This window comes from Epinephelus fuscoguttatus, linkage group LG6 (genome assembly GCF_011397635.1).
Source record: "Epinephelus fuscoguttatus linkage group LG6, E.fuscoguttatus.final_Chr_v1".
NCBI lineage: Eukaryota > Metazoa > Chordata > Actinopteri > Perciformes > Serranidae > Epinephelus > Epinephelus fuscoguttatus.
Window position 1 is genome coordinate 24263309 of NC_064757.1, and position 26822 is coordinate 24290130.

A 26822-nucleotide genomic window follows, 5' to 3' on the forward strand; every position below is an offset into this window, starting at 1 on the left:
CAGTTGACATCCAAAAAGCTGCATTACCGCCACCTACTGGATGTAAACCTAACTCTCCACTTGCACTATATAAAATAATAATAATACTCCTATATCATCCACTTCCCACTCTGTTATACATTTCCTATTTTCCTGGCATTTGGGAGAGCAAAAATGTTTCTATAAAAAGCTGCTGTGCATCTTCTCCAGAAACTCTACTACAACATCCAAAAATCTCCTCGTTGCATCAGATTTTCTTCCTACTCCAGCAGTACACTAAATTAGCACTGCCACGGAGGCCAGAAACTGCACTTGATCTGCACAAATCAATATTCCTCATGTTTCCTGACTGACTTGTTCTCCTTAGCTTCCTCTCTCACACCATATCTTGCCTTACCTACTTCCTCACACTTATGTCTGATCGTTGTTGTGGCTCCTGTCTTCCTCTCGTTGGACAGTTAATCTCCCATGCTGCACAATCGCCTTTGCAAAGAAACACTCTGGTTCTCTCTCTCCTTCACATTCATTGTCCCACATTTACCACATCTCAGAATCACTCCTACACACAAACAGACCATGTCCAAATTTTCAACAATTCTTACATCCACCTTACTGGTTACAATATGTGGTCCATTAACACCCTATCCAGCAAGTGCTCTAAACCAAAGTAAAGCATGATGGACTTCGTCTCAAACTTTTCTTGAGTTACTTTGTCAAACCTCTTCATTGTGAAGCCTTCTGTCACGCCCGTACACTCTTCTCTTGCACACACTCTGTGTGTGAGACTCCGTCAACAACACCTTTTACTGGGGCATTCGTGTTCAATGTGAAACAAATCAATGAATACACATCCATCCCACCTCTCAAAAATTTGATTTCTGAGGCTTTTTCCATCTGCCTCTTTGACATGCACTCCATGTCTATCAACCCAAATAATTTGACATTGACTAGTTTAACTTCTCCCACTCCGTCTTGATTCATCTCCCCACAGTGTGCTTCCCTAACAAAGCTACACACCTGGCCCCTCGATCAAGCCCTGAACCTTTATTCCCATCATGCCTTCCTCTCTTTCCTGTTTAGCAACAGCCATGAGCTCTTCATCAGGAAGTGATCTGATCTTATAATCAGTGACATCATTACAGCCAAAAGGCACAACTGAGTTCATCCCACATTTGTTGTTGAGCATTAGAAAAACATGTTTATGTTAATCCCAGTCAGATAGTTAGTAGAATTTATGATAGGTACACCCCCTGCTGGCATACTGGCATAAAACATGGGCTGAGTTACAGTTATTTCTTGCATCACAATAAAAAAAAAAAACAAAAAACAAAAAAACAAACCTAATTAAACAAACAAATCAGTCATAAAATCCCTAGGTATTGATGAAAGTTTGGCTGAGTATGTGTGATTTTATTCATATAAAGTATTTTGTTCATATGAATAAAACCTATACTCTGATATTGAGCGAGTAATCTTTCTAAAGCCTCTCTTTTCTATGAGCACTTTCATAAGAGGTGTTGCAAAGGGAGACATGATTTATTATTTACTTTCCCTGATCACAGTTTGTTTTTTAATCAAATAAATGTATATGAAATTCTCCATTACAGTCTGCTTTAGACAACAGTGTTATATCCTGTCATTTAATCTCAATATATGTGTGATAGTGTATTTATCTCTAATAATCATAATAGTGTTTCATTATATTCTGTAGTGTTTTTTTAATTATATGTTTGAAGTCAAAGGTTAATAAGCTTTTGGTAATAAAGAACCATGGAGAGAGTTAAATTGTTTGGTTTAATGTGGTGGAGGAGCATGAATGTTTGTGTGTGTTAAACACTACAGTAATACTATACTGTACTATATACTATTGCAGTTTCTGTGCACTGTTTATGTGAATATTACCTTCTATCTATCATTTGGTAGCACTTTTTCATCCAGGTGAAGCCGGGCATCCTCCGGCGTGGTGTGGCGCCATTCAGGTAAACAATCATGTAATCTTCTGCCACCATTAGCTCCAAGGTACTGATTACATACCTGCACAGACAACAGAAAATACAGTGTAAAATGGACCTATGTTAATGTATGATGACTGTAACAAAAGCAACACAAGCAATATCCTTGTTAATTCAGTGGTATTATATACACATATGTGTTTATTCAATTGTGCAGTTTTGTGGTGTGGCTGTTTTTCATGGTTTGATTAGGCCCCTTAGTTCAGATTAAAGAAGTTTTAATGCAGCACATCATGATATTTTCTAAGGTGCTATATCGTAGGCAACTGGACTTGCTCGAGTTTCACCTCTCATCCAAGAGGCTCTTTCAGTGCTAAAGAACTGGTGCAGAGTCGCAGGCTCTGTGTGGGTATGAACCCTTTCAGAGTCATTGAGCCTTGAGTTTCAGAGTTGTTAAGATCACATGTGATTCGTTGACCCACCTGGCCATCATGTGTGTCATTAGGGTTAGGTGGGACCAGGTGTGAATGGGTGTTAAGTCGTCTGCGGAGGGATCTGTAGGTGGGTGATAAGAGGTGTCGTAGGCCACCTCCTCTGTTTAATGATGGTCCTTCTACTTTTTTTTATTTCATTCCTTTTTTAAACCATCTGGTTTCTCTGGCCAAGATGTGAACATTGCCGTCCTCGAAAGAAAGACATTCTCTCTGTAAGGGACATCTCTGTAAGGGTTCACACCCACACAGAGTTTAAAGCCTGTGACTCCACACCAAGTACGTTAGAACTGAAGAAGCCTCTTGGATGAGAGGTGAAACATCTTCAAGAGACTCAGGCAAGTCCAGCTTCCTACGATATAGCATTTAAGATGACCATGACCTGGATGACTGAGTCTTTACTGACATCATTATATTTTACATAAAAGAGTTGCTGCCAATTTTGTGGCAACAGTTTAGGGAAGGCACTTTCCTCTTTCAACAGGACAATGCTTACATGCACAAATAATATCCATAAAGAAATGGTTTTGGAGGAACTTGACTGACTTGACATCAACCACATTTGACATGTTTGGGATAAATTGGAAAACGGACTTTGAGCCTACAATATTGGATTTTTGACAGGATTTTTGGATGATGTACTGTAGCTGTACTCACAGAAAAAGATTTTCCATTACATAATTGTAGTTGTCACAGTCACTGTCAGGTAGAAAGCATGCTGCAAACACGATGATGGCATTCTGCTCAGCGTAATAACCTGGAATCATAAAACATAAACGTAAAAAGAAACTCACTGTGGGTCTCATTTACAGTACATGTGCACAAACCTTTTCTTTTATCATGCAGGAAACAAAAACATTTGGAACAATTGAACATTTCTCAAAAGCAGGGAGGGCATCAGTAGAGATCAAATGATCAAAAGCTATGAAACATACAGCAGAAACAGCTAGGTATGGATTTTAAGCATTTGTATTTGCATACCTCCGTGGGAAACAACTCTTTTGTACGGCTCAATGCACTTCATATCAATGCGATGCTCCTGCTCTCCGATCACCACACTCCTCCACAGCCTGTTTTCTCGGCTCTCCTCAGCTGCTCTGTGTCCTGTGATAGATTCACTTGATGCTGCTGCTGCACCCAGGTGAGACTCTTCTCCTGTTTGTGACATAAAGATGACTTTTACAAGACAATATAAAAACAAATTAATATTTTTACTCTGTTTTTTTTTTGACAATATAAAATGTGTGTTTGCATGTCTGTCTGTATGTCTTGTGTGCACATTTAGACATGTTTGCATTGTATCTTCAGGTGTGTATGGGTCTGACCGTGTCGGTTGAACTCCAGTGAGTCGGCCTCGTCAGGTGTGTCCAGCTCATCTATGTTGACATCAAGATCATCACCAGTATCCAAGGCCTCATCCTCTGTGTCCAGGGCATCTTCTGAGAGAAGAGACCCCTCACTGCGGTCCAGTGACACATTCATGGGTGGAGCTGTCAGCTTTCTCCTTTGATTGGACCCGCCTGACAGATCTGCAGAGGAGGGCGGATCTGGTAAAGGAGAGATGGTTCATTTTCAAGTTTTCATTTGGTTATTTACTGTAAGATTCCCCTCATATGACTGTCTTTGAAGAGGCATTCATCTTATTGCTATAGAGTAAGGTGCATTTACATTAAATTTATGGACCCTTCTTCTCCTCCCTCTCCTAAAATCATGATAATTCTTTCCTTTAGACTGCTAAAATATAAATCAAAACATTCAGAACAGTTTCCTAAACCTCAACAAAACATTACACATTGATATAAAACTTATACTTTTCATTTGCACTAAAACACCCAAAGACTTTAACTAACAGTAGCAAAATAAGTTTAGTTTATCTTGCTGTTCATTTACCTTCTCTGTTATCCATGTCCTCAGCAGCCTCCTCACTGGAGGCCGTCTTCATCATCATCCCTGCTGCACCGTCTCCCTGTTGGGAGTGTCTGCTCAGAGGCACAGATAGACAATAATGATCCACAACATAAATTATCATGGCTATCACCACTGCTATCAAAGGCACAGCTACGCAAAGTATTGGGACAAACAAGCCAAAGACAATCATCTACAAAGGACAATAAATCTAACTTTTCCCATGATATTGAATGAGGAAGAGTTTTCAGAACTGTTCATTTGACTTTGGACAAAAAAGATTACAGAAGCAGACAGAGGGAAAGCGACTCACTGCTTCATTCCCAGGCTGCACGTGTGGGCTGTGGAAACAATACTGTGCAGTGTTGCTACCTCCCCCCAACCACAGCCCCACTACCAGAGTCTGATTAACATAAGGCCCGCTAACAATAGGGAGGAGCAGCACAGAGAAACCAGCACACATGATTATAGAAACAAAGACTCAAACACACACTTTTCTTTCTCTTTTCAAATCCTCTGTCCAAATACACCTACCTTCCCCTCACAGTGTCTTCTCCCAGCATGAGAGACTGAACCACTCTAGCCATAATCAAGTCACATGACCACTTGATTATGAAAAGGTCTGCTGTGTATGCACCCTAACACACACACACACACACACACACACACACACACACACACACACACACACACACAGTAAAACACAGGGGAGGGTCGTGCATCCCAAAGAGGGGGCTGTCCATCTGAATTACAAAGTGGGACAAAGCAAGTACAATGATGCAACTGCTAATGAGGAACAATTAAACTGTAGTATACTTACACACATACGCCCACTCATGCACATACGTATACATGTACACACACTGAATACTAATTCAAGAACATGACTTTGATTGAGAAAAAATGCATCTTGGGTGAGAGGTAAGGTGCAAAACAGAAGCAAGTCCCTGCTATGGGCCCTGTATTTCCCATAATACAACTCAGTAGCATAATTTGTTAGGCCCTGCTTGACTGAGAAATGCTTGTGTCTCCAACTCCCCACACATTGGAGTGTGGCTTTTGTCCCCCGTCTCCTCCACTGGAAACCACTGTATGTTAGGAAGGGATCTTTAAATGGCCAGAGTGGACAGGAGAAACAATTACAGCTCAAAAACTTCTTAAAATGTGTATATGGGCATGTGAGTATCGTTTTGAGACAGACTTTAAAACATGTGAACCTATCCTTTCTGATGGTGGTCTGTATCAGAAAACAACATAGCCACATTTCCGTACATATTTCAATCTGCGCCGTTCCTGCTTCTCTGATCTTTCTTTGAACCTAAATGTATATTCTATAATATGACGCACTAACAAATCAAATGCCTTCACAGCTGCTTGATATGGCTGTAGCTGCTTTGGTATACAGAAAATAAAAAGATACCTGAAGGATCAATTGCAATTTTAAAATGATCTGTGCTGCCTCTATGTGGTAAAAGACAGTAGCGCAGCTCTTGGTCTTTGGAAAACCCATGAAAATCCACTGTTATCTCTCTCTGTCAACACACAATGGACATAATCCCTATAACCATAATAATAATCTTGTAAATTCTCATTTTTCTAAATTAAAGAGATTATTAAGTTATCAATTCAGAAAAATTGAGCAGTTTTTTCCCCAATTGAATGTATTATCCGTCTGTATGTTTTTGATTTTTTTAGAAAGATCAATACAAGAAAACCTCTATCCGAAAATACATTATCTCGCTAAGGTTAAATTGCAAAGTGGATGGGCCTTCACTTGATACCAGTAGGAGAGAGAGAAAGGATCCAAAATGTGTCACACTCTAAATCTCTAGGAATTACTATTGATTCACAGCTGACTTTTAAGAAACATGAAGCAGTGTAACACTATAAAATTCAATCTAAGGAACTCTAGGTATATAAAAAAAACAGCTCCCCTTAAATGCAGCAAAAACATACATGCATTCAATGATTTTTCCCCCCAGATTTCATACTGCATTACAAGCTGGTCACAAGCTGGGAAAAACAACACTTAGCCCACTGCAAATACTTTACAAACAAATACTCAAAGCACTGGACAAAAACCATTGTGTTATCACCACCGTAACATCATTCAAAGGCTTAATCTACTGACCTCTGACAGCTTTGTGTGCCTTGCTGATGCTCGTCTAGTGTGCAAAGTGATTAATGATCTGGCTGCTCCTCCATTAAAAGAGTTCATACAACTGCGCTCATACAATGGGAGGGCATCTCGGACGACCACCAGAGGCGACTGTGCAGTACAGCACAGATCTACTGAGTTTGGTGGATCAGTCTTCTCTGTTAGAGCTACAAACTCAGCACCAAGTGAGATAAGACAGTGCAACAGCTTTGTTGGTTTTAAATGTAAGATGAAATCATGGCTAACACCTGTTGAACTCGCTGAGAGGCACATTTCAGTCTGTATAAGTGAAAGCTCACCTTGAGAAAAGGAAGTGGACGTATCCCTCCGGCACATACCGTGCATGATCTTCTCTCTCAGGCTGGACATGTGATTGGTAAAATTGCTGTCCGTCATACTGGTAATGGCCGTGGTCTGATTCATACTGCCCCTGGTCATCAGTGTGATACTGAGAGCACTGAAGTTCAGAGTTGGAGTCATCTCCATACTGGCGTTCAGCTATATACGTGAACCTGGGACTTTGATCATCCAATCTGTACTCAGCATTGCCTCCAGCATCATAATAGCTCTCAGCCTGCTCAGATCCGTACTGTAGAGCAGTGGTATCAGTTGTAAACTCAGCATAGACATCTGTGGTGTTTTGCTGGCTGTTGGGTTTAGTAGCTACACAGGCTGTGTGGGCGCTCTGGTGTTCAGTTCTTTGGTCAATGTGGTGGTAGTTGTAGCCATGTTGGGTTTGATCCTGAGTTAGATTCTCACTTCCTGTCCACTGGTATGCAGCGTTCTCGCTGGTTGGCTGGGAGGAAAACTGTGATGTCACATCTTGGTGTCTTCTTTTAGGGGAATAGAGGGTTGGGGATCACAGCGGAGAGAAGGGGAAATTTAGAAAGAATTGTAAATACAAATATTTGCAGTGAGCCTCATTCATTTGCCTCTGGTATTTTGTATGGTCTATGTATCCTTGAAATACTAAAATTTTGGGTGGTTTACTTAAAGCAGCATATCAATCACACATTCAAACTGTCCAGTATGCTATCGTTAGGACAGCTTAGTGGCTTTCATTGTGACATTTCTGTTCTTCAGCTTGTTCAATAGACTGATGAAGTTTAAATAACAGAGTGACGCCTATGAGCTAGTTTAGACAGTCAACTCGAGCTGCACTGATTCATACACACACAACATACATTACCATATATCATCTACAAAACACACCCTCCCAATTTGGCGGTCAATTTAAGCTGCAAAATCTTCCCAGCTCTCTCTTTGCCTTGTCAGTGCTGCTGCTTCTCTGCATCGTTACTGCTACTTGCTCTTTTAGTCCCACCTCCACCCCAGCATCCACTCGCAGGCTCAGCTAAAGGGGGAAAATGCTTAATAATCACTCCTCAATATCTCATGTAATATATCTGTGGTTAACGATGAGGCTGGAGTCTAGATGCCAAACTCTCACAATGTTCCGCTGTTGAAATAAACATTCAAAACATAAGTTGTCTGACTCAATGAATCTTATGTACATGGTAAAGGTGACGACTAGTAGCACTATATAGCAATTTAAGATTATACTATCGCGACGTTTATGGGTGTGTACACCTACAGTGCTCAAGTGAGGTTGGCAGGCATCAAAGAGACACAGCCCTGAAACCCCCCCCGCAAATATAGCCAGGTGGTACGACTAATGAGAGTGAATCTGGAGCTGGTTTTTACTTTAACTTTTGCCGGAGCGCATGTTCACAAACCGTAATTGACAATCCTGCATAGTATACCTTTAACAATGCAGGTTTTAAAGGTTACACACAAATTGTTTGGAGAAGAAAATGCATTCACCATGTTTATCAAGCCTTAAGGCCACACACGATGTGTTTAGGTGAGTTACACTGAATGTAAACTTTTCACAAGAACACTCCAAAGGATACCTAAAACCAGTGGTTCCAAACTGGTGGGACGCGGTCCAAAAGTGGGTCGCGGGCTGTTATATTGAAGTACTGTTTCTTGCTGTAGAGTGAGTGACTAATGAACAGCTGCTCAACAGAGACAGCAAACTAGCTTGAGACATGGCCAAATGCAAGTATGACGCTGAATGTATTAAACTCTGTGGACCTTGAACTAATGACTAAGGAGAAATCTGGACTCTGTGGCTGGACCAGATGGGAACAACTGTTTTAAACAATGTTTAAAGCTACAAAAAACAGAATGAAATAAGATTCTGCTGCCCAACTCAAAATCAAAGTCCTCTGTAATAACAGACATGGTAGTAAACAGACTGCTTCACATACAGTATTTCTAAAACAATAACACAAAACTAAACAACACATAGGTACGTTGTGTACTCTTTGCTAATGTAAAGTTGAAGGTGCATGGCCAAACTTTTAATGTCTGCTACACACTGGGTATTACCTATGCATGTACACACACACACACACACACACACACACACACACACACACACACACACAGGCTTTCACGCATACACTCACACCCACACCTTGCAAGAGAGCTAGGGGAGCTGTTTCCATTAGCTGTGGTGGGGCTCCAGCTGTAATGAGGCAGGTAATGCATATTTAATGAGGCGTAAACAGATTTATAAACACACACACACAGAGCTGCAGATCAAAGCTTGCTGCCAAACACATGAAATACACCCACATACACAGTTTGTTTCTTACTCGCATACACATAAATATGGACACATAATCTCTTTCTGTCATACTACTAATATTCTTTCTGTTAGTCTGTCACTTACCTACACACACACACACACACACACACACACACACACACACACACACACACACAGAGATCAAACTCAGGAGGGCCTTCTAGCTCAATTTCGACAGTCTGTTCAGTGATGCCTTTATTCCTCTGAAATACAGACCATTGAGGAAGCTGTGGAAATTCAAAACCTAAGGGAGAACTGACGAAGGGGAGGGGTGGTTGGTAGTCCTAAATGTGTATGTATGTGTGTATGTGTGTGTGTGTATGCGTGCAGGATAGATGTGTGTGCCAGCCCAGTGACCAGAAGAAAATGCTGGCTTTGTACGTTCCTGCAAACCAGTGATACATTACATTTGCACATTTCATAAGTATCATATCAACATTTCTAAAGTGATGTAGTTCTGATTGAACGCATAAGAATTAACTTTGTCATGAGAAGGTAGAGGGGATGGACAACCTGTTGTTTTTTTAGCGAGACATGAGCAGCATTTTCAAGGGCAACTGTGCCACCAAAACTGGCAGTTTTTATCGAGATAAAAAGGTATTTTAAGTCAAAATATGATCTTTTGAACGTTAGGCAAGTGTTTTTTGTGCCTAAAAACAAACACACATTAACCACAGTGGCACTGAAATCCTTTCAAGTCTTTATGATGAAAGTTTTAACATATCCACTACATAATAATGGAGAAATGATACCTGTGGTTTGCAGAAACATACAGTGCCAACATTTATTATGGTGATTTGGTTGCGAGTGCTCAGGCATCTTTGTTCACTGCAAATAAAAAATCTGCCATGAGCAAAAGCAGAAATGCTGAAAAAATACTTTACATTTTTTACATGTAGCCCGTTAGCACAAACAAAATGACCTTTTCTTATACTGTGTTTGCATGAAAGTAGAAATCTGAGAAACGCATAACTGAAAACCCTGGAAAATCAAATCATAACCACCTGCATGGCTGGATATACACTAGATATAAATGACATATGTGTTTTCTGCAGTTTGTGTTAATCAACCATTCAATATTATCATTTTTATGCATGTATCTCATTTTTATTGAACTGTACTGACTTTTGAATAACTGTAATTGTGACAGAAGTAGATGGCACAGAGCTTAAGACATAAGGATATTATTTGATGTGCGTTGCTTACCTTAAAACAGGTGAATAACTTTCTTGAGAAGACTTATGGTCTCCAATGTGTTGCTCAGTTGACCATCTATCATGATCACCAGTCCTTAGAGGCTGTCCATTATAGTAATCCATTGTATTATGTAGGAATGTGTCTCTCTTTGGCTCAAGTGTTTGTGAATCTGTTTGTTGAAATGAAGACCCTCCAATCAGCTCCTCAGTGAAACTCAGCAGATCAGAAGTTCCTGCCTGTTGTCTTTCTTCCCTCCCACGCTGCACTTCCAAAGCCCATTTAGGCAGGTTAGTGCTCTCTAAATCGATCCCCTCCTCATGCTCCTCCTCATCATTCTCCTCTTCCATCAAATCTCCAGAAAATGGTAATCCAAGTCCTCTGTCAGTGGGAATACCAGATTCACTTAATGGGGTGCCAACTAAAGAGCTGGTGTGGGAGACCGAACTGTTGGTGAGTACAGGTGATTGTGGTTCAGATGTGGTTTGAGGTGCATCCTGTCTCGCTAACTGACCTCCCCAAACTTGAAAGTCGCTCAAAGAAGTAGGGCACGGTGGAGGTGCAGAGGGTGACTGCCCACCCTCATCTGAATCTTCCATTGAGATCTGTGAATGGACATACACTTCCTCTCTGGTTTTCAGAAAGTGATCTGATGGATATCTTAATGATGGAGACACACTTCTGGCCACAGTGCTTGATTTATCCTCATAGTTTCCTTCTTCTACCTGTGTTTGACTGTAATCTGTTGGTCTGGAATCTGATTGACTGGGACTGAGTATTTCTGGCACCATGTGATGCTCAGTGGCATTATCAGGACTTGCTTGGTAATGAGCTTGACTTTGCTCTGTAACTTTGCCAAGTATACTGTCAGTACCTCTGATCTCTTGATTTGGTCTTCTTTGTTCCTCCTGGTGTTCCCTCTTTGCAGCTTGGGCCTGGGTTTGCAGTACCGTTGCAGCATAGGAAAGCATGCTAAATGTCTCCATAGACTTTCTTGTACCTTTTGATTGCCTGTCGACCCTTTTAGGCCTATCGTGCCACTCTCTCTCAGCTTCTTTTACAGTGCCCGACACAATGATGTAATCCATTTCTAGACCTGATGAAGAATCTCCGTCAGAATTGGACCTGAGTTCATCGCGACTACCTGGGTGAAGGCTGTCAGGGCTATACTTTAGTGTGTCTCTTTCCCCCCCAGAGCTGGAGCTTAAAGACATGGTTTCTGTTGTTTTACCCACCACATTTCCAATGGTCTCACTATCAGGACCACCTTGGTTTTCAGCAGCAGGCCCATCTTCATTTTGGACCATTGTGAATGAGAGACCATGCTTCTTGGAAACAAGACTGTCCCACTCAACGAGGCTTGGGGATAGTGACTGGTCAGCCTGGATCTGAGTCTCAGCAGCTTCTCCTGGACTGACTGCGGTCTGACTGACAGTGGAGCAGTCCACCAGAACAAATGGGGAATGAACACTGGGTTGCTCTATCCATTCAGCCCCCTCTGATCCCTCTCTGCTTTTGTTGTCATACTGACTCTCAACTGAACTCACCCCACTACCAATCAAGTGACCCAACTCACTAGTTCCCTCAAATGAGAAGACCTGGTTGGTGGGCTGTTCTTTGTCAGAAATTACTGCTCTGTATTCAGTGCTTCCTGGAGGATCAGCCTGCTCATCTACCTGAATAGGTTTTGTCAAAGCAACAAAAGGGCTAGACTGCTCCTCCAGTTGTATCATGTCCACAATAGGGCTAGCATAGGTGTCAGGGGAGGATGTCAGGCTCCAAGTACCAGCTCCTACATTGTCATATTCTGAAGTAGAAGTGACCATGCCAGGGACAGGTAGGTCCCACATGTCAGTGCCTTGGTTGAAGGAAGTCTCATCTTTTGAATGTTCGGATGGCAAGTTCTGAAAGACAGAGCTCTGAAAACTCTGGGTCTCATCATCACCTGTTTCTTCATCCTGTGTTTTACCTTCTGCCGTCTCTATGACTATTTTCACATTGTGCTCATAACCTCTCCACCCCACTTCCTCAGGTGTCTGACTAAATGCTTTATTTAGACCTTCCTCCTCTTCTACAGATTTTTCTCCTTCTACCTGTTTGCTTGCATTTGTCTCGGGAGAATCACCGGCATCCAATGATCCCATGTGACTAAGGTTCTTTCCATTTTCAGGTCCTTCGGGGCTTGTTATTGTGGAAGAGCTGTCTTCCTGAATGGTGGTGTTCCACATCGCCATTCCACCATCAGAGAATCCTCCTGGACTTTCCACAGATGCACCAGCCTCAACAGTGGGATTCACCCCACAGAAAGAACCTGAGTTTCCAGACAAGTTGTCAGGGGTCGTAAGGGGTGATAGACTGTCATCTCGGATTGTCATATTCCACATATCTAGTGATTCAGGATAAGACGTGGTGGTCCCACTATCTGATTTGAGAAGTCCCTTCTGAGCTGTGTATGTCCAGAAGTCTAGCGGCTCAATCTGTTTGTCTCCTTTTTTCCCTTGTACCACTTCGTCTTCTTCTTTAGATGTGTCTGGTGTTAAAGTGTTTAGGGTTGCTTTCTTTTTCAACAATGAGGATGTTTTTTCTTTCACTCCAATGACACCAGCCCTGCATTTTCCAGTTACTTCCTCCTCCGGTGGCGTCAATTGCAGATAATCCAAACTAACAGGGTTCCAATGATCCTTAAGTACAACATCTGGGTTCCAGGTGTCATATGACTCAGTCTGCTCAGTGATCAGACTAAGCTGGGGTTCAAGGCTCCTCCCCTTCTGGTGGGCATTCTCTGACTTTAAGATCTCTTCTTTACTTTCTTGTTCTGTCGTATCATCAACTGACTCTTTCCCTGTAACTTCCTCCACAATATTCAGCGGGCTCTCAGATACCTTGGTCCTATTATCAGTAATATCACCTGAGGACAATGCTCCTTGTGTGTCAAAGCCAAGTTCATCCCAGGTCTCTGACAATGACGATGACACACTGTCCTTGTGCTGCAGACCATTGATCCTTTCAACCACATCTTCTGGGAAGAACCTGACCCCACAACTGCTGGGTGGGCGGCTACCTACCACGCTGTTGACTGGGGTTGGAGGAACCACAGTGTCACTCATGTCATTCCCATGGATTTGACCATGGTGGTCAATTGAAGAATTTCTACTGTCAAGCCCACCCAATGAATTTGGAGCAGAAAAATCAAGCAAGCTCAGCTCTTCAAGCTCTGATAAGCTAGAGCTCCCTGCTCTTCTTTCTCCTTCATCTCCTCTTACATCAGAATTTGCCAGTTCCCCTCTTGTTGGCATAGAGTGGTCACTGCTATGCAGCGGGTCAAAACTAAACAGGTCAAAGTTATCACTCTTATTTCTGCCAGAGTGGTGCTTCCTCCTCTCCGGTGGACAAGGAGGGGAGAGGGATAACAATCCCAGGGGAGAAGGGTTTCTCAGAAAGTGCCCTCCTGGCCCTGCTGCTGGCCCTCCACCTGCCATAACATCACCGACTGGACTGTCATCACTGAGGAACACTGAACTCTCCTTGGAGGAGCGACTGCTGCGGATGGTGGTCATACCACTATCAGGGCTTACAAGCTCCCCACCAGCACCAGCTCCTACACCTCCTGTGTCTTCTTCACCATCTGCCATAACTCTACATACAGAGATAAAATAACACTGTCACTGCATTGTGTCATTCTTGCCTAAAGTCCATAAATAAATAATATTCAAGCTCAGATTTCATGTTGTGATGACTTTCAGTGACACTGGATGAAACAAAATCAAAAGGATGCATTGAATTACCTTGCTATTGGCACCACATCTCCGTTGCCTCCCTCAGCTCTCTCTATGTCAGAACCATCCATGTCATTGATACCAGATGATCCCTGGGAGAACTCCACGCTGCCTGCCACTCCCTCTGTGGAGGAGGTCCTGCTGCTGGGGTGGCAGGCTAATACAGAGCTGCGTCGGTCTACAAAGTCCTTGAGGAGGCCCTGTATTTCTTCTACTAGTGGCGGAGGAGCACCAGTAGTTAAGGAGGTGTTTATGGGAATATGGTAGACCTGGAGACTCTCCTTGGCCTCCAATTCACCAGAAAGAGACCAGCTGGAAGACTCTTCCAACTCACAGCAGATCTGAAATGAAAGCCATCGTCCTGTAATATTTTCTGTTTTTCTATTTTTACTTTTTTAAAGGTCCAGTGTGTTGGATTTATAGCATCTAACAGTGAGGATTGCAGATTGTAACCAGCTGAAACTTCTCCCATGTGCCAGGTGACAAGGTGATTTAATCTGTTAAAAACACTGAAAAAAGCACTTTCACATTAAAAGTCAGTGTTTTTCCATTGCTGTTTGGCTAATTTCTGAGGGGCTGCTAACTACAGTGGCCAACATGAAAACATAAATGGCCCTATCTAGAGCCAATGTTTCGTTCTTTCATTCTGGGCTACCGTAGAAACATGTTGGTGCAAAATGGTAGACTCCCTATGTAAGTTTTAAACAGAACGTTTTAAGGTAAAGAAAACACGACTATTATATTCCATTTCTGCTAAAATATCCCCCTAAATCCTACACACTGGACCTTTAAAGTAGCACTTTGACATTTTGGGAAGTATGCTTTTTTGCTTTCTTGCTGAGAGTGTTTATCAAAGAGGCACTCGTGTTTCACTCTTGACATCTAAGTGGCTGTGTTGGTGGCCTTACATTTTATTTACCTGGTTTAGGAGATCGGTGTTGTTTGAGTAGACAGCCATCTGCTGGCGGGGATGATGAACTGTATTATTGATGGACAGGAGAACCACCAGCCCATCATAGCCGTGGCGATGGCTGAATGATTTCAGCCCGTCAACATAATCATGCCAGTCCTGGGTAAGCAGAGAGAAAGTAAAAAAGAAAAAGGGGGAAGGAATCAAGATCATTAAAGTGTAATTCGAAGTACTTGACAGATGCAACTTTTAAAAAATATATTATTAATGAACTAATTATGTAAAAAACAATCATTACATTTTACCGTAATAGTCTCAAAATGATTATCACACATGTTGGTTACGGCTGTATGGGAAACTTTGTTAGATCCCTGCCTTTTATTGCGCATATGATTTGATTTTTTTGTAAAACTGAAGTGGTTTCAAGTAAGCCTTCATCTGTAGCAATGAGAGACGAAGCTGTCAAACCGCACAGAGGGGTAGAGAGACACTTTGTGATTTATTGTTTGGAAATTAACTGTTTGCTCTTAAAACAGCCACCATGCACAGATTATGGTAATTCAGTGACACGCACAATGATTGATGGATGGAAAGTTGCATTAATTAATTGTTTTGCTTGTCAAGGGAACTTGCTTTTTCTTTCTTTCTGAAATGATTAACAACAATGTTATGGCAATCATAATTTGCAACGCAGGGTTACACATGAAGTGTGCAGAGTGATACTTTTGAAAACATATTTGCTTGATTAATCTAGATTTGCTGTACAACTGTTTGTTTTGAGAAGTTGTCAAATTTGTTGTTGTGCTTGTTTAAGTTGAACTTTCATTTTAGTAAAGCTAATAGAGAATTTCTAAGTTTGACATTAATGTGTGTGTCTGGTATTCTTGAAGACAATTTTTGTTGCATGACTTGTCTGATTTTGGCTGACTTTGAAGTGTGTTTGTATTTTTTTTCTGTGTGCTGTGTCTTACAGTGCATGTGGTCTTCCTCTCTGCTTATTCCTGTGTGTGTGTGTGTGTGTGTGTGTGTGTGTGTGTATTTGTATGGTGTATGGGTCCACTGAAAGTGATTGATGAGCGCTGCAGGCGCTGTATCTGCCCAGGCTGTGTCAATATTAACCTGTGAGGATGAGGGGGCTACAGTACTCCTCCCTCTGTTGCTCCCTCCATCCCTCCATCTTTCTCTTTCTTCACAATATGGCTGCTGTCAGACACAGGCCCATCAATCCTAACACACACACACAACTGTCACTTCGCTGACACTGCCATTTCTCAACTCTGATATCCTGATGAGTGCAATGAAGCCTCCCAAGATTCGTTAAAACACACATATTCATTCACATAAGTACAAACACACAAGTAAATGCACGCGTGACCCTAACACATGCAGATACACACATAAATCCGCCTGCAGTCGTCTACTGTAATCTCAGTGTATGAACAAACATGGACCCGTATGTACACATATGAGCTCTGGTAAAGCAATAAAGTCTTCATGATTTACAGTACAATAACAAAGAAATGCTCAAATGATGCTGATACTATAAAGCTACCACCCAACTGCGTGCATATGCACACAGAACTGCACACACACATTCTCACACACACAGGCGGGGAAATATAGTCAGAAAACGAGCAGAGTGCAAATCTCCGAGATAACATGCAGGGCGACAGTCTGTCTGCCATTTGGCTCTTAACTGAGTAAATTACTACTCATATTGCCTGCCCCTCCTCTTTCTCCCTCTTTCTGCCACCCCCAGATTCACAGATTGCCTTTTCTTATAAATTACCAACATGTTAGCTATAAAAATCCACTTGCTAACTGTCTTCATAACCTTAGGATCCGGACACAGAAACCTGTTTCTCATTTGTTGAGCTTTTGGTGAGCTGAGATATCATCAACAAATAGTTTCCCTTAAATCTTCACAGAAATTACTTTTTATTAACTTTCATTTTCATTATTATTTATTCAAGTTTATTTTGGGGGCTTTTTTTTTTTTAGATATTACAGATAGATGGGCAGAGAGAGTGGGTGTCATGCAGCAAAGGGCTGCTGCTGAGGACTCTGCCTACAGGGTGCACACTGTACCAGATGAGCTACCAGGGTGCCCCACTTTCATTTTTATTTAAAACAGACAGCCACTGGAAACAATTCTGCAACTGCAAATATTCTGAATATTATGAAAGTACTACAGATGACCTTGAGCAAATGAAAAAAGTGACGGCTGTTATCATTTGTGCTTCATAACTGAATCATTATTTATATTCAAAAAGAAAAACTTTGGAACAAAAGCAAACTTTTTCCGAAGTGTTTAAAAGACAGTTGAAAAAGCAACTAAAACAAAAAGGACGTAATATTAAAATGATCCTGGAGGTGAAGATGGAGCACTGAGTTGTGGCCCACAGTAATTGTGGTTCTTCTTTTTTTAACTGTGCTTATGCATATATTCATGTATATTAACAAAAAATGAAAAGATTTTGTACACTATATGAAATTGCTGTTTCCAAATAAAACTAAAATCAAAGAAAAGGAAAGCAATTTTAAAATAATAGGAAAAAAATGTGCAATACAACAGGAAGATACAGTTGTAAGGAAATAATACTTGAACCACTAAAAACCTTTAGTAGCATGTCAAAGGCTTAAAACAATTTTTAATCCAACAATGTAAGGAAAAACATTTATTTTTGTGCTTGTGAAGGTGATTGTGTAATATAGCCTATCTGACCTGGCTTCAGGTATGCTGGGGGGATTGGTCCTGAGGTCTTGACGTCTGTAACAGTGGCAGAACTATTGTGGAAAGAAAAGTATTGAAGTCTATCCCTCTGAGCACAAGTTTCCGCATAAACTTTAAGTGATGGACTACATATTGTACCCCTCTGTGTGCAGCATCTCCCAGAGTAATAAAACTTTTCACTCAGCACTTTAAATGACAGAAAGATCCAACTTTATACTTTGTGAAATTACATTTGCTGAACGAGATCTTTTATCAGAGACAGATGGTGTAAATGGTCCTGTTCGGTACCTCAGACTTTGTGCATCAAATGGGAATTATTCTCCCTATAATGTAACTTTATGTGTTATATCGGTTTTATTTTTCAAATGGCATCCTTTCTTTTACCCAGAACATTTTCATTTATCTCATTGTCCCTCACCTGTGTCTCTGTCTCCCTGTCACACATTGCTTCTGAATCTCTGGTTCTCACACACTTTACAGCTTCATCTTTCTCCCACACTAGGCCCCAATCTGCACACACACAGACACACACATACACACACACCCTCCCTCTCTCTTTGGTTGTCTTTGCTCCACAGGTAGCAAGTCTTTAGCGGCTGCTTGCAGTTCTCCCAACCTGCCATCATTATGCACAATAGCCTTAGGTACAAAACTCAGGCCTCATAACTCACGCCCCGCGCGCGCAAATTCCCGTGCAAACACAGTCAAAGCAAAAACACATTTCCTGCTGTCGCCAACATCTCCGGCAAAGAATTAATCAAGCGTTCATCCATTTAGGCTCTTTGCATACCCTTTCCGTCAGAACACAGAACGCTAAGAGAGTTGCGAGTTCTTCTCAGGCGATCATTTCGCCACCCTGATGAATCCATCAAGCGAGGTTTGATTTATACATCTGTCTGTGATCACAGCGGTACAGCTACAGCAAATGGGGTGGCAAGGAGCGAGCTGACACCACCCTGCTCAAATACACACATGCAAACGCATGCACACATGTGCAACACATACCACTTGCCACACACACATGCACAGCCGAACCAACACACGCATGTGCTCACAAACCGACAGTCATACACCCTTGTGCACACACACACACGCGTACACAAGAGTATTACTGCTTATGAAGTTTTTGGAGAGACAGAGGGAAAAGGGGAGGGGGGTAAAAGTTTGCAGAGAAAGAAGCCCAAATGTCTTTCTGTCTGTCTTTCTCATATGGACCTTCTCCGCATGCTCCATTCGCTCAGCTCTAAGTGCAGGGATTTGGGGGCCAAGATGCAAGCACTGAGTCTATAAATGTTTTGTTTTGTTTATTTGTTTGCCCTCAAAGCCCAAGGAAGCCACAGGGGGAGAATGAAAATGGGGGGAAGAGAAAGAATGAGAGTTTCTGAGGAGATGATGAGGAAGAATCATCAGCACAAGTTACTTAAGATAGGCTACAGTGTGATGACTGTCTTGTGTAGCAGTTTTCCAAACTTGTCTAAATATGTATATGAAAGAATTCATATGATGTGTGTTACAGCCAAACAAATTTATGGCAAAATATCTTCACAGCCTCTTTGTGTGAATGTATTCCCATATACAGAGCTACAACACAGCAACACTGGACAGATTCAGAAAGTGTGTGCATGGTAAATATCAGACTAATATAAATAAGATGTTATGTTTAAAGAAACAACCAGGAAGTCAGAGAGGAGTAGAAAGATAGAGGGATGGAGGGGCGGGGCACCCTGACTTCTTGGTCTTCAATCTTAGTCCCTGGGAGGCCCACCCTGCACCTGCTGTCTCCTAGTGCCTCTCATCAGAAAGGCATTTACCGAGTGCCGTGGCTGCGGGCCCCTTCATTAGCAAGCATAATTATTTGTGCAAGTGGCGTAGGGCAAAACTGGCCCCGCATAAACAAACAGAAGGGCCGGAGGACTGTGAACAAACAACACATTAGAGACAATCAACAAAATGAAACCTAAAGCGTACCTCAGACGGAGAGATGCACGGAAAGAACAGAACAAACAAATCTACATCATAAAACATTTTAGCGGTGAAAAACAGAAAAATAGTAACCAATGTCAAAAATTATGTTAAACCTTACGCAGATGCATTATTCCATAAGCAGATACTCAGACTTAGCCACAAATACAAGCGTGAAGATACAATAACCACACTCACACAGAACAAGAGATGATTAATTCTGTTTACCACACCGAGATATTAAACAACATAATTATTCGGATATCTGGGTGGAACACTGTTCGTGTGAGATTTTGAGCTCATACCAAAATAAAAACTTGTTTTACTTTCTGGTGGGAAAAAAACCACAACAACATATTGTAATACTTAGATGTCCATATTAACACAAGCAAAAAACACATTATTCATATATTCATGACTGTGTGTGTGGCTGTGGGCTCCTGTCCTTCCCACAGTTCATCAACTCCACAGCATGACAACTCTTTATCCGACCAGTGTTTCATCTGCCAGCGCTAATTACTGAGCCATGAAAACCTCTGATACACAAACACACACTCGCTGGCCTGAATCTGTGAATAATGTGTTTTTAGTGGGTTTGTTAATTTGAGTGTTAAGTGTGACACAAAATCTTACACACAAGCAAGAAAAACCTTCCAACATCTCTGTTAGCCTTGTGCCAACTTAGCCACTAGCTGTCATGTTTCTCACATCTACAGGTGATGCTGCACAATGACAGAGTGCCCCTGAGCAAAGATCTTGACCCTTGTTGGCTCCTGTGGCGTCTCTTGTGCTCGCTGACACAGTGCTGCTACTAACCTATTAGACAACGTAGGTGCCTTTTACCAAAAAAAGAAAAAAGTCCCAGTTGGCTTGACCACGCAAAAGTAAATACCACGCTGCGTGGCCTGAATACTTTGTCTGTTTGGCAGTGAGATACGGGGGAAAAAACCAGCAAGTATAAAAATGTTATGATGCATCTGTCATTACATAAAAAACTGCCACACAAAAATATGTGTAAATAAAAAATGATCACTAGAATTTTACCAAGTATGTTTAATTAACATTTAAGTTTCCTGGAAATACTTTAAAACCCTTACCTTTATTCTCCCCTAGAGTTCTAATTTATAAAGACTACACAAGCTTCAATGTGACGTATACCCACCACAACTCATAAGGACTTACAGTGTCACTTGTAGAGTACTGCTCTTGTTATTTATTCACTCAGTCACCAAATGTCCACTCAAGCTCATAGATTGCATACAGGACTGTGACATACACCAAACTGTTTGTGAGGCTAGAGTAAAAATTAAAGGTCTGGGCTTCCAGTGTTTTTTATGCTAGTTTTTTTGGCAGTGTTTTGGGCCATTGTAGCCAAATATGGGAAATATTGTTTGAGGATCTGATAGAAATATTTTCCCTTGAAGGTTTTAAATGTAGCGCACATTGATAAGCAGATACAAATGACACGCCGAAACATCCAGGCAGGCGCTGTGTTTTTAAAAGAAAAAAACTCCATTCATTTCCACTTTTCTCTTCCATAATAAAGGAGCACACAGACTGACTAATGTATGTTTGTACAGTACACAAAAATACATTAGTCAGTCTATATAATGCGTCCATATCATTACACCAAACACACGCTGAAGCTTTTTCTTCTGCTAACTAGGCAATCACAGCCACATCTTTTTTTTTGCTTTTTTTTTTAACCCCAAAATCTAACTCTGTCCTCTTTAACTGCCATCAACCACACACACATACACACAGAGCCAGACAAAAACACACTTTGACAAACACATAACACATAAACCATTAAAGACTAATTGAATCTAATTTATTTAGTTTTCTGGAAAGAATCATTTAAGGCAGAACTTCCCTAAGCCCCCTCAATAAATGACACTCTCATACCGTTTTACTCTCTTTTCAAACACAATTAAAAAATAATATATAAATATATACACACTGCAAATGACATGCATATAAGGAGTTCATTTTGGAGCCCGATCTCAGGTCATTAGTAACCCACCATGACGCTGTGGAGTTGGAGGGTCCGCTGGCGACACACAGGCCCCTGGCCATTTATTCTATATTAAGTCTCTAATGGGCCCTCTCTCTCTGTCTCTCTGTGTCTCTGTCTCTCTCCCTCGCTCCTGACACACAGCATGTCGGCACAGCGCTGGTAAAATATGCACAGAAAGTCCGGTGCGCACACACAGACAAAGCCATTCAAATGAATGGTTATTTATTCGCTAAACGAGGATCTGGGTGTTTAATGTTCCTTGGACGTTAGGTAGTTTTCTGGGGGAGGCAGAGCCATACCCCTACGGCTACAGACATCATTTATTTTACACATAGCCTAATACCGCACACTAGGCAGCTGCTGAGAAAAATGGGCTTTGGAAGTGAAAAGGAGATATAAAAGAAATAATGAATGATTTTTTGGGGGGGGGGCAGTGGTGGTGATGGGAGGGGGGTGAACACATTAGAAGTTAAAGCGGGGAGAAAAGCAAGGGGTAGGCTTAGAGGCTTAAACACCCTCTGTGTGTGTGTGTGTGTGTGTGTGTGTGTGTGTGTGTGTGTGCGTGCGTGCAAATGTGAGGAGGAAGAACAAGACAGCGACAGACATAGAAAAATAGAAAAGTCAACACAAACATTCCACAAACACGTGTGAAAATGTGTGTATGTTTCCATGTCTGTGTGTGTGTGTGTGTGTGTGTGTGTGTGTGTGTGTGTGCACTGGATTTTGGGATATCCGTGGGGAGGCAGGTGATACCTGGTTGTGTGTGAGGCTCTTAGGCCTCCATCTGCATCTCATCCGAATTCAGAACATCACAACATCAGAGGGGCTCCTCTACTTGCACAACAACACCTTCCCAAAGTGACACAGTGCCGGTGTGATGTATTCAAAACAACAAAGCCATTAAAAGTAACTTTTGAAAAAAAGAAACATTGTTTTATTCATTTCTACATTTTTTAACCAAAATGTCCACATTTTTTAAAATCTTTTAAAAGACTGAGCAAGTTATCACGAGCTTCTCTGGAAACAACTAACAAGGAAAGCGGACCGCGTTATATTCGGATATAATCACCATGATATATTAAAAAGAACCTCTCTGGCTAATGAGGCCATTAATGTAAGTAATAAGTGTATTAATTGGCCAATATTTCTATGTCAGCAGTACACAAGCTTTAAGGATCCACATTTATATAGTTTAACTGTCGTCAAATGGTTAGAAATATCGTATAAAATACAAACTTTAAAGAGTTTCTATTTAATTGTGGGGTAAAATGGACACATTTAAAATTTATCTAATAAAGCTGTAAATTGTAAAGAGGCAGACGGGACATTAACACATTCTCTTTGGACATGTTGTAAATTGTTCTCTTAGAGAAACATTCAAATATACTTTTCTAATAACGCCTTTGAGAAGATCTGGGAACCTACCCCACTAGTTGTTGTCCTAGGTGCCAATTGTGTGTTACCTTAGGCTGACAAGTAAGAAACTATAGCTATTTAATATGGTATGGTTGTGGCAAGGAAACTTATTCTACTTATGTGGAAGTCAGACTGCACACCAGATAAGAGAGCTGATGAATGTATTGTATTTAGAAAGGTTAAGGTTTTCCAATAAGAATAATGCCGGATTTATACTTCTGTGTCAAAACAACGCTGTCTCTACGCCGTAACCTGAAATCCAATTCTTATTTTTCCAGTCCTATGCTCAGTACTTCCCAAACACATGCATTTTTGCTAAAACATATTGATATAAAAACACATCAGTACAAACAGTTTCATGCATGGCCATGTAGCGTGCCTAGGCAAGCTCTGGCATCCTGCTTATACACAGAAGTGTTTTGAATGGTAAGGTTTTAGTGTTTGAGAGACTTGAGTTGTGTGAGAATTTGTAAATGATTGTTTTGATATTGTTTTGCAGGTAAAGTATTCCTTTAATCTTTATTGGGTTTTCCACCTTGCACCACTGGGCTCAGTTTACCCTTAATTAAAGGAGAGTATTGAACGACCTTCAACATTTAAAGTTTCAGAAAGAAATTATCATATTTTCAAAGAAAAAAAATCCCTGAATGTCATTGGTAATTTAGTTTATATTTTCAACTGATTGAACAGTAATGCAATTTGACATTTTGGGCTTTTTTATTTCTTTTGTAATATAAAACGTACCTCCTTATCTGTAGTCATTGAAGTGAGTGCTATGGTCATCTCTCCATCAGAAAATTCCTTCAGCTCCAGAGTCAGCAGCTGCTCCAAGTCTACATCCAGTCAGCACACACAAACAAACTAACAGTTATATCAAACACACACAAAATAATACAAAACATTTCCACAACAGACACACACAAAAAAACCACAAGCATGAATACTCTTTCCAGAAGTGATACTTGGAAAACATTCCAGTGAGCAAAATGTGACTCTACAGGCACAGAATACCTCAAACTGCAGAGGCAAATTATTACTTTTTGTATTATATTTTTTAATATATAATATAATGATTTTATATTTGTAGAAATTTCCCAGAGCCTTGTTCTATGTGTGTAATGTCCCTATGTCAAGTTTGTGAGTAGAGTGGGAACCTCTGGGTGCTGAACATCTCCGACTCCAGTATCCAGTTCTTTCAATACATCCATGGTGATGCCACAAAGACTTCCTGTTTGTTTTTGATCAGACTACTGCAGATGCTTCCTGGCAACTCATTTTCACATTACCAGCCATGACATCTTAAATCTTAATGGTGCAAAATAGTTGAGTAACTCACCAGTTTGAAATGAGCTTATAGTTTAACTAAGGAAGAACTTAGAAATTCCTAGTTCAGGGCCATTAGGACACTTAACAGGAATGGAACCATTATTATTTCATTAGTTACACCAGTACTTCTCATATGACAATGTGTGACATAAAAAAGTCTATCATAGCTAATGCTTCACCTGTTGCTGTAGTGTCTGCAATTTGCTTTATACCACAATTTTATGTGTCCTGTATAAGATGACAATATAATGAGGACAACAGAAAACAATACAGTTATTATCTTCATTATTAAACTGCATGAAGGAGCACCAAGGTTCTATGTCATAGGTAAAGACACAATCCATATAATCCAAGAGGGATGCAAAAATATGTACTTTGTCGCTTCGCCTCATCATGTTGACCTGCAGTGACATCACTCCATTGCTCCAAGGACCTCATAAGCTCCTCCAGTTGTGCTGACCGGCGGCCATGTTTGAGCCACAGGGCTTCACTTTGCAGCAGCAATGCCTCTGCAGACACACACAGAAACACATATGGGTGTAAGTTCATGTAAGTTCAATCTAGGTTCAAAAACAACATGGCCAATGATGATGATATATTTGATCAGGTTGTTGATGAATTTCTGCCTTTCAGAAACTCATCAACATGTATGTCCCTCTGTTTTGGTCTTAAGCCAGATTTTTTTGAGTCTACTTTATTTAGTTAGTTGACTTTTGAACTCTGAAATGTGGCCTTTATATTTATCTGCACTGTAAGCTGTTCCATAGACTTATGGATGCAAATCATTGACTGCCAATACTGGTCAGTAAAAGCAATTTGCTCAATGCCCTTTTAACCTAAACTGGAATCAATAAATGATGCTGACTGAAACTTTCCTCTTTTGCCAAACTTTTAATTCAACACAATGTTGCTGTCAGGGACAAGAGAGGAACACAGAAAACTAGTGACCAAAATTTGTGTTGCTTTTGGGAGACTATGTAGGGAAATTCAGGTTAAGATTAGACTTTCTAAATCGTTCTTGGTGTCAAGAACACCTTTTGAAGGTCTTGGTCTTGTCTTGGACTCTACTGCATTTTTAGTAAGTCTTGTCTCAGTCTCACTAGTCTCAAATATCACTAGAATGCCTGAGCAAAAAAGGAGTGTATATATGGCAATAAAAGAGGTTAATGAAGAGGAATCTACTTGTTTTCTGTTGGTGGTTTTATGTGAATGTGGCCTCGTTTTGTGCATACTCAATGTTTATAACTGAGACCTTTGGTCTTGGTCTTGACTTGGTCTCAATCCCTTAAAGTCTTGTGCTGTGTCTCAAATCGCGTACTTCTGTACTTACTCTTTATATTTTGAGTGCATAAGTGCGTTCACACTGAGAAGTATGGAAAAAGCAGTGCACTATGAGTGCCTGGATGGTGCACTTAAAAGAAGTTGAGTGTGGAACTATGGACATGTCTTGCCCTCAATGGTCGCCATCTTGGCTACGCAGCGGAAGGCGAGGGACCATTTTTCAAACTGGAAATGGCAGTCGAGGACTGTGCAACCATGAACGTCGCTGCATTGTACAAATACATGTGTTTTTTGCACTAAGCACCACTATAATGTTGTAATGTTTATTGGGTTAATTTAGCAGTCCGTAATGATTAGGTACCGCGAAAGATAACACGAATGCTAATGCTAGTTTGTTAACTAGCTAATCTGTGGTCATCATTTCCAGTAAGTGCACAACGACCGTGTTTGGTTCGAGACAACATTACCCTGTTGAAATTTGCGCACTACGCCAATAAGTACATAGTGCACGTAGTATACTACATGGAAGTGTACTAACAGAAGAATGTGATTTGAGACACACTACCGCTCTTGTCTCGAAACACGCTTAGGATGGTCTTGACTGCATCTTGTATGTACACACTGCCGTATCTGACGCACCAAAATTACTAAATCATTAATATTCAATGAATGGCAACAGCATAATTTGTGATTATATGATCATTCAAGCTTTTTTTGGTTCAAATATTTAAGATTTTCTGATATTCATGGTTGAATATTTCCCACTGGTCTCATTTTAAGCAAGACAACTCAAAAAAAATATGCAGTTTGTACATAATGTACAGTACAGCTGTAGCAAGTTTACTGTGTATTAAAACATGTAAAATAGCCATAAATAACTAATGCCCAGTTCAGTATATAAACCTATAAAAATTCAGTATGTCCTCTGGTAACATTTTTCCTCAGACAGAGTTTATGAGGCTCACTGAGCTGAGCTACTGGCCTCTTTAGGAATCAATGAACCTGAGAATGTAAATGTCCAAAGAGCTTTTACGAAGAAATACGAGACCCTAACTACACACAGTA

At 40.9% G+C, this 26822-nt stretch overlaps 1 protein-coding gene across 4 annotated transcripts in view; it reads right to left on the bottom strand.

The window, feature by feature from the left end:
- The window catches only part of LOC125890558 (uncharacterized), a 53984-nt gene that overhangs the window by 8175 nt on the left and 18987 nt on the right, over positions 1–26822 (bottom strand). For 3 of the 4 annotated variants that reach the window (XM_049579256.1, XM_049579255.1, XM_049579252.1), the window contains exons 5-15: positions 24851–24985; positions 23895–23983; positions 15031–15180; positions 14121–14452; positions 10348–13971; positions 6785–7318; positions 4313–4401; positions 3748–3969; positions 3404–3577; positions 3080–3179; positions 1882–2013 (exon numbers count right to left, since the gene is read on the bottom strand). In XM_049579256.1, the coding sequence (XP_049435213.1) occupies positions 1882–2013; positions 3080–3179; positions 3404–3577; positions 3748–3969; positions 4313–4401; positions 6785–7318; positions 10348–13971; positions 14121–14452; positions 15031–15180; positions 23895–23983; positions 24851–24985 (5581 nt within the window). The remainder of the gene's footprint in view (positions 1–1881; positions 2014–3079; positions 3180–3403; positions 3578–3747; positions 3970–4312; positions 4402–6784; positions 7319–10347; positions 13972–14120; positions 14453–15030; positions 15181–23894; positions 23984–24850; positions 24986–26822) is intronic. The other variant, XM_049579253.1, reaches the window with a different exon arrangement.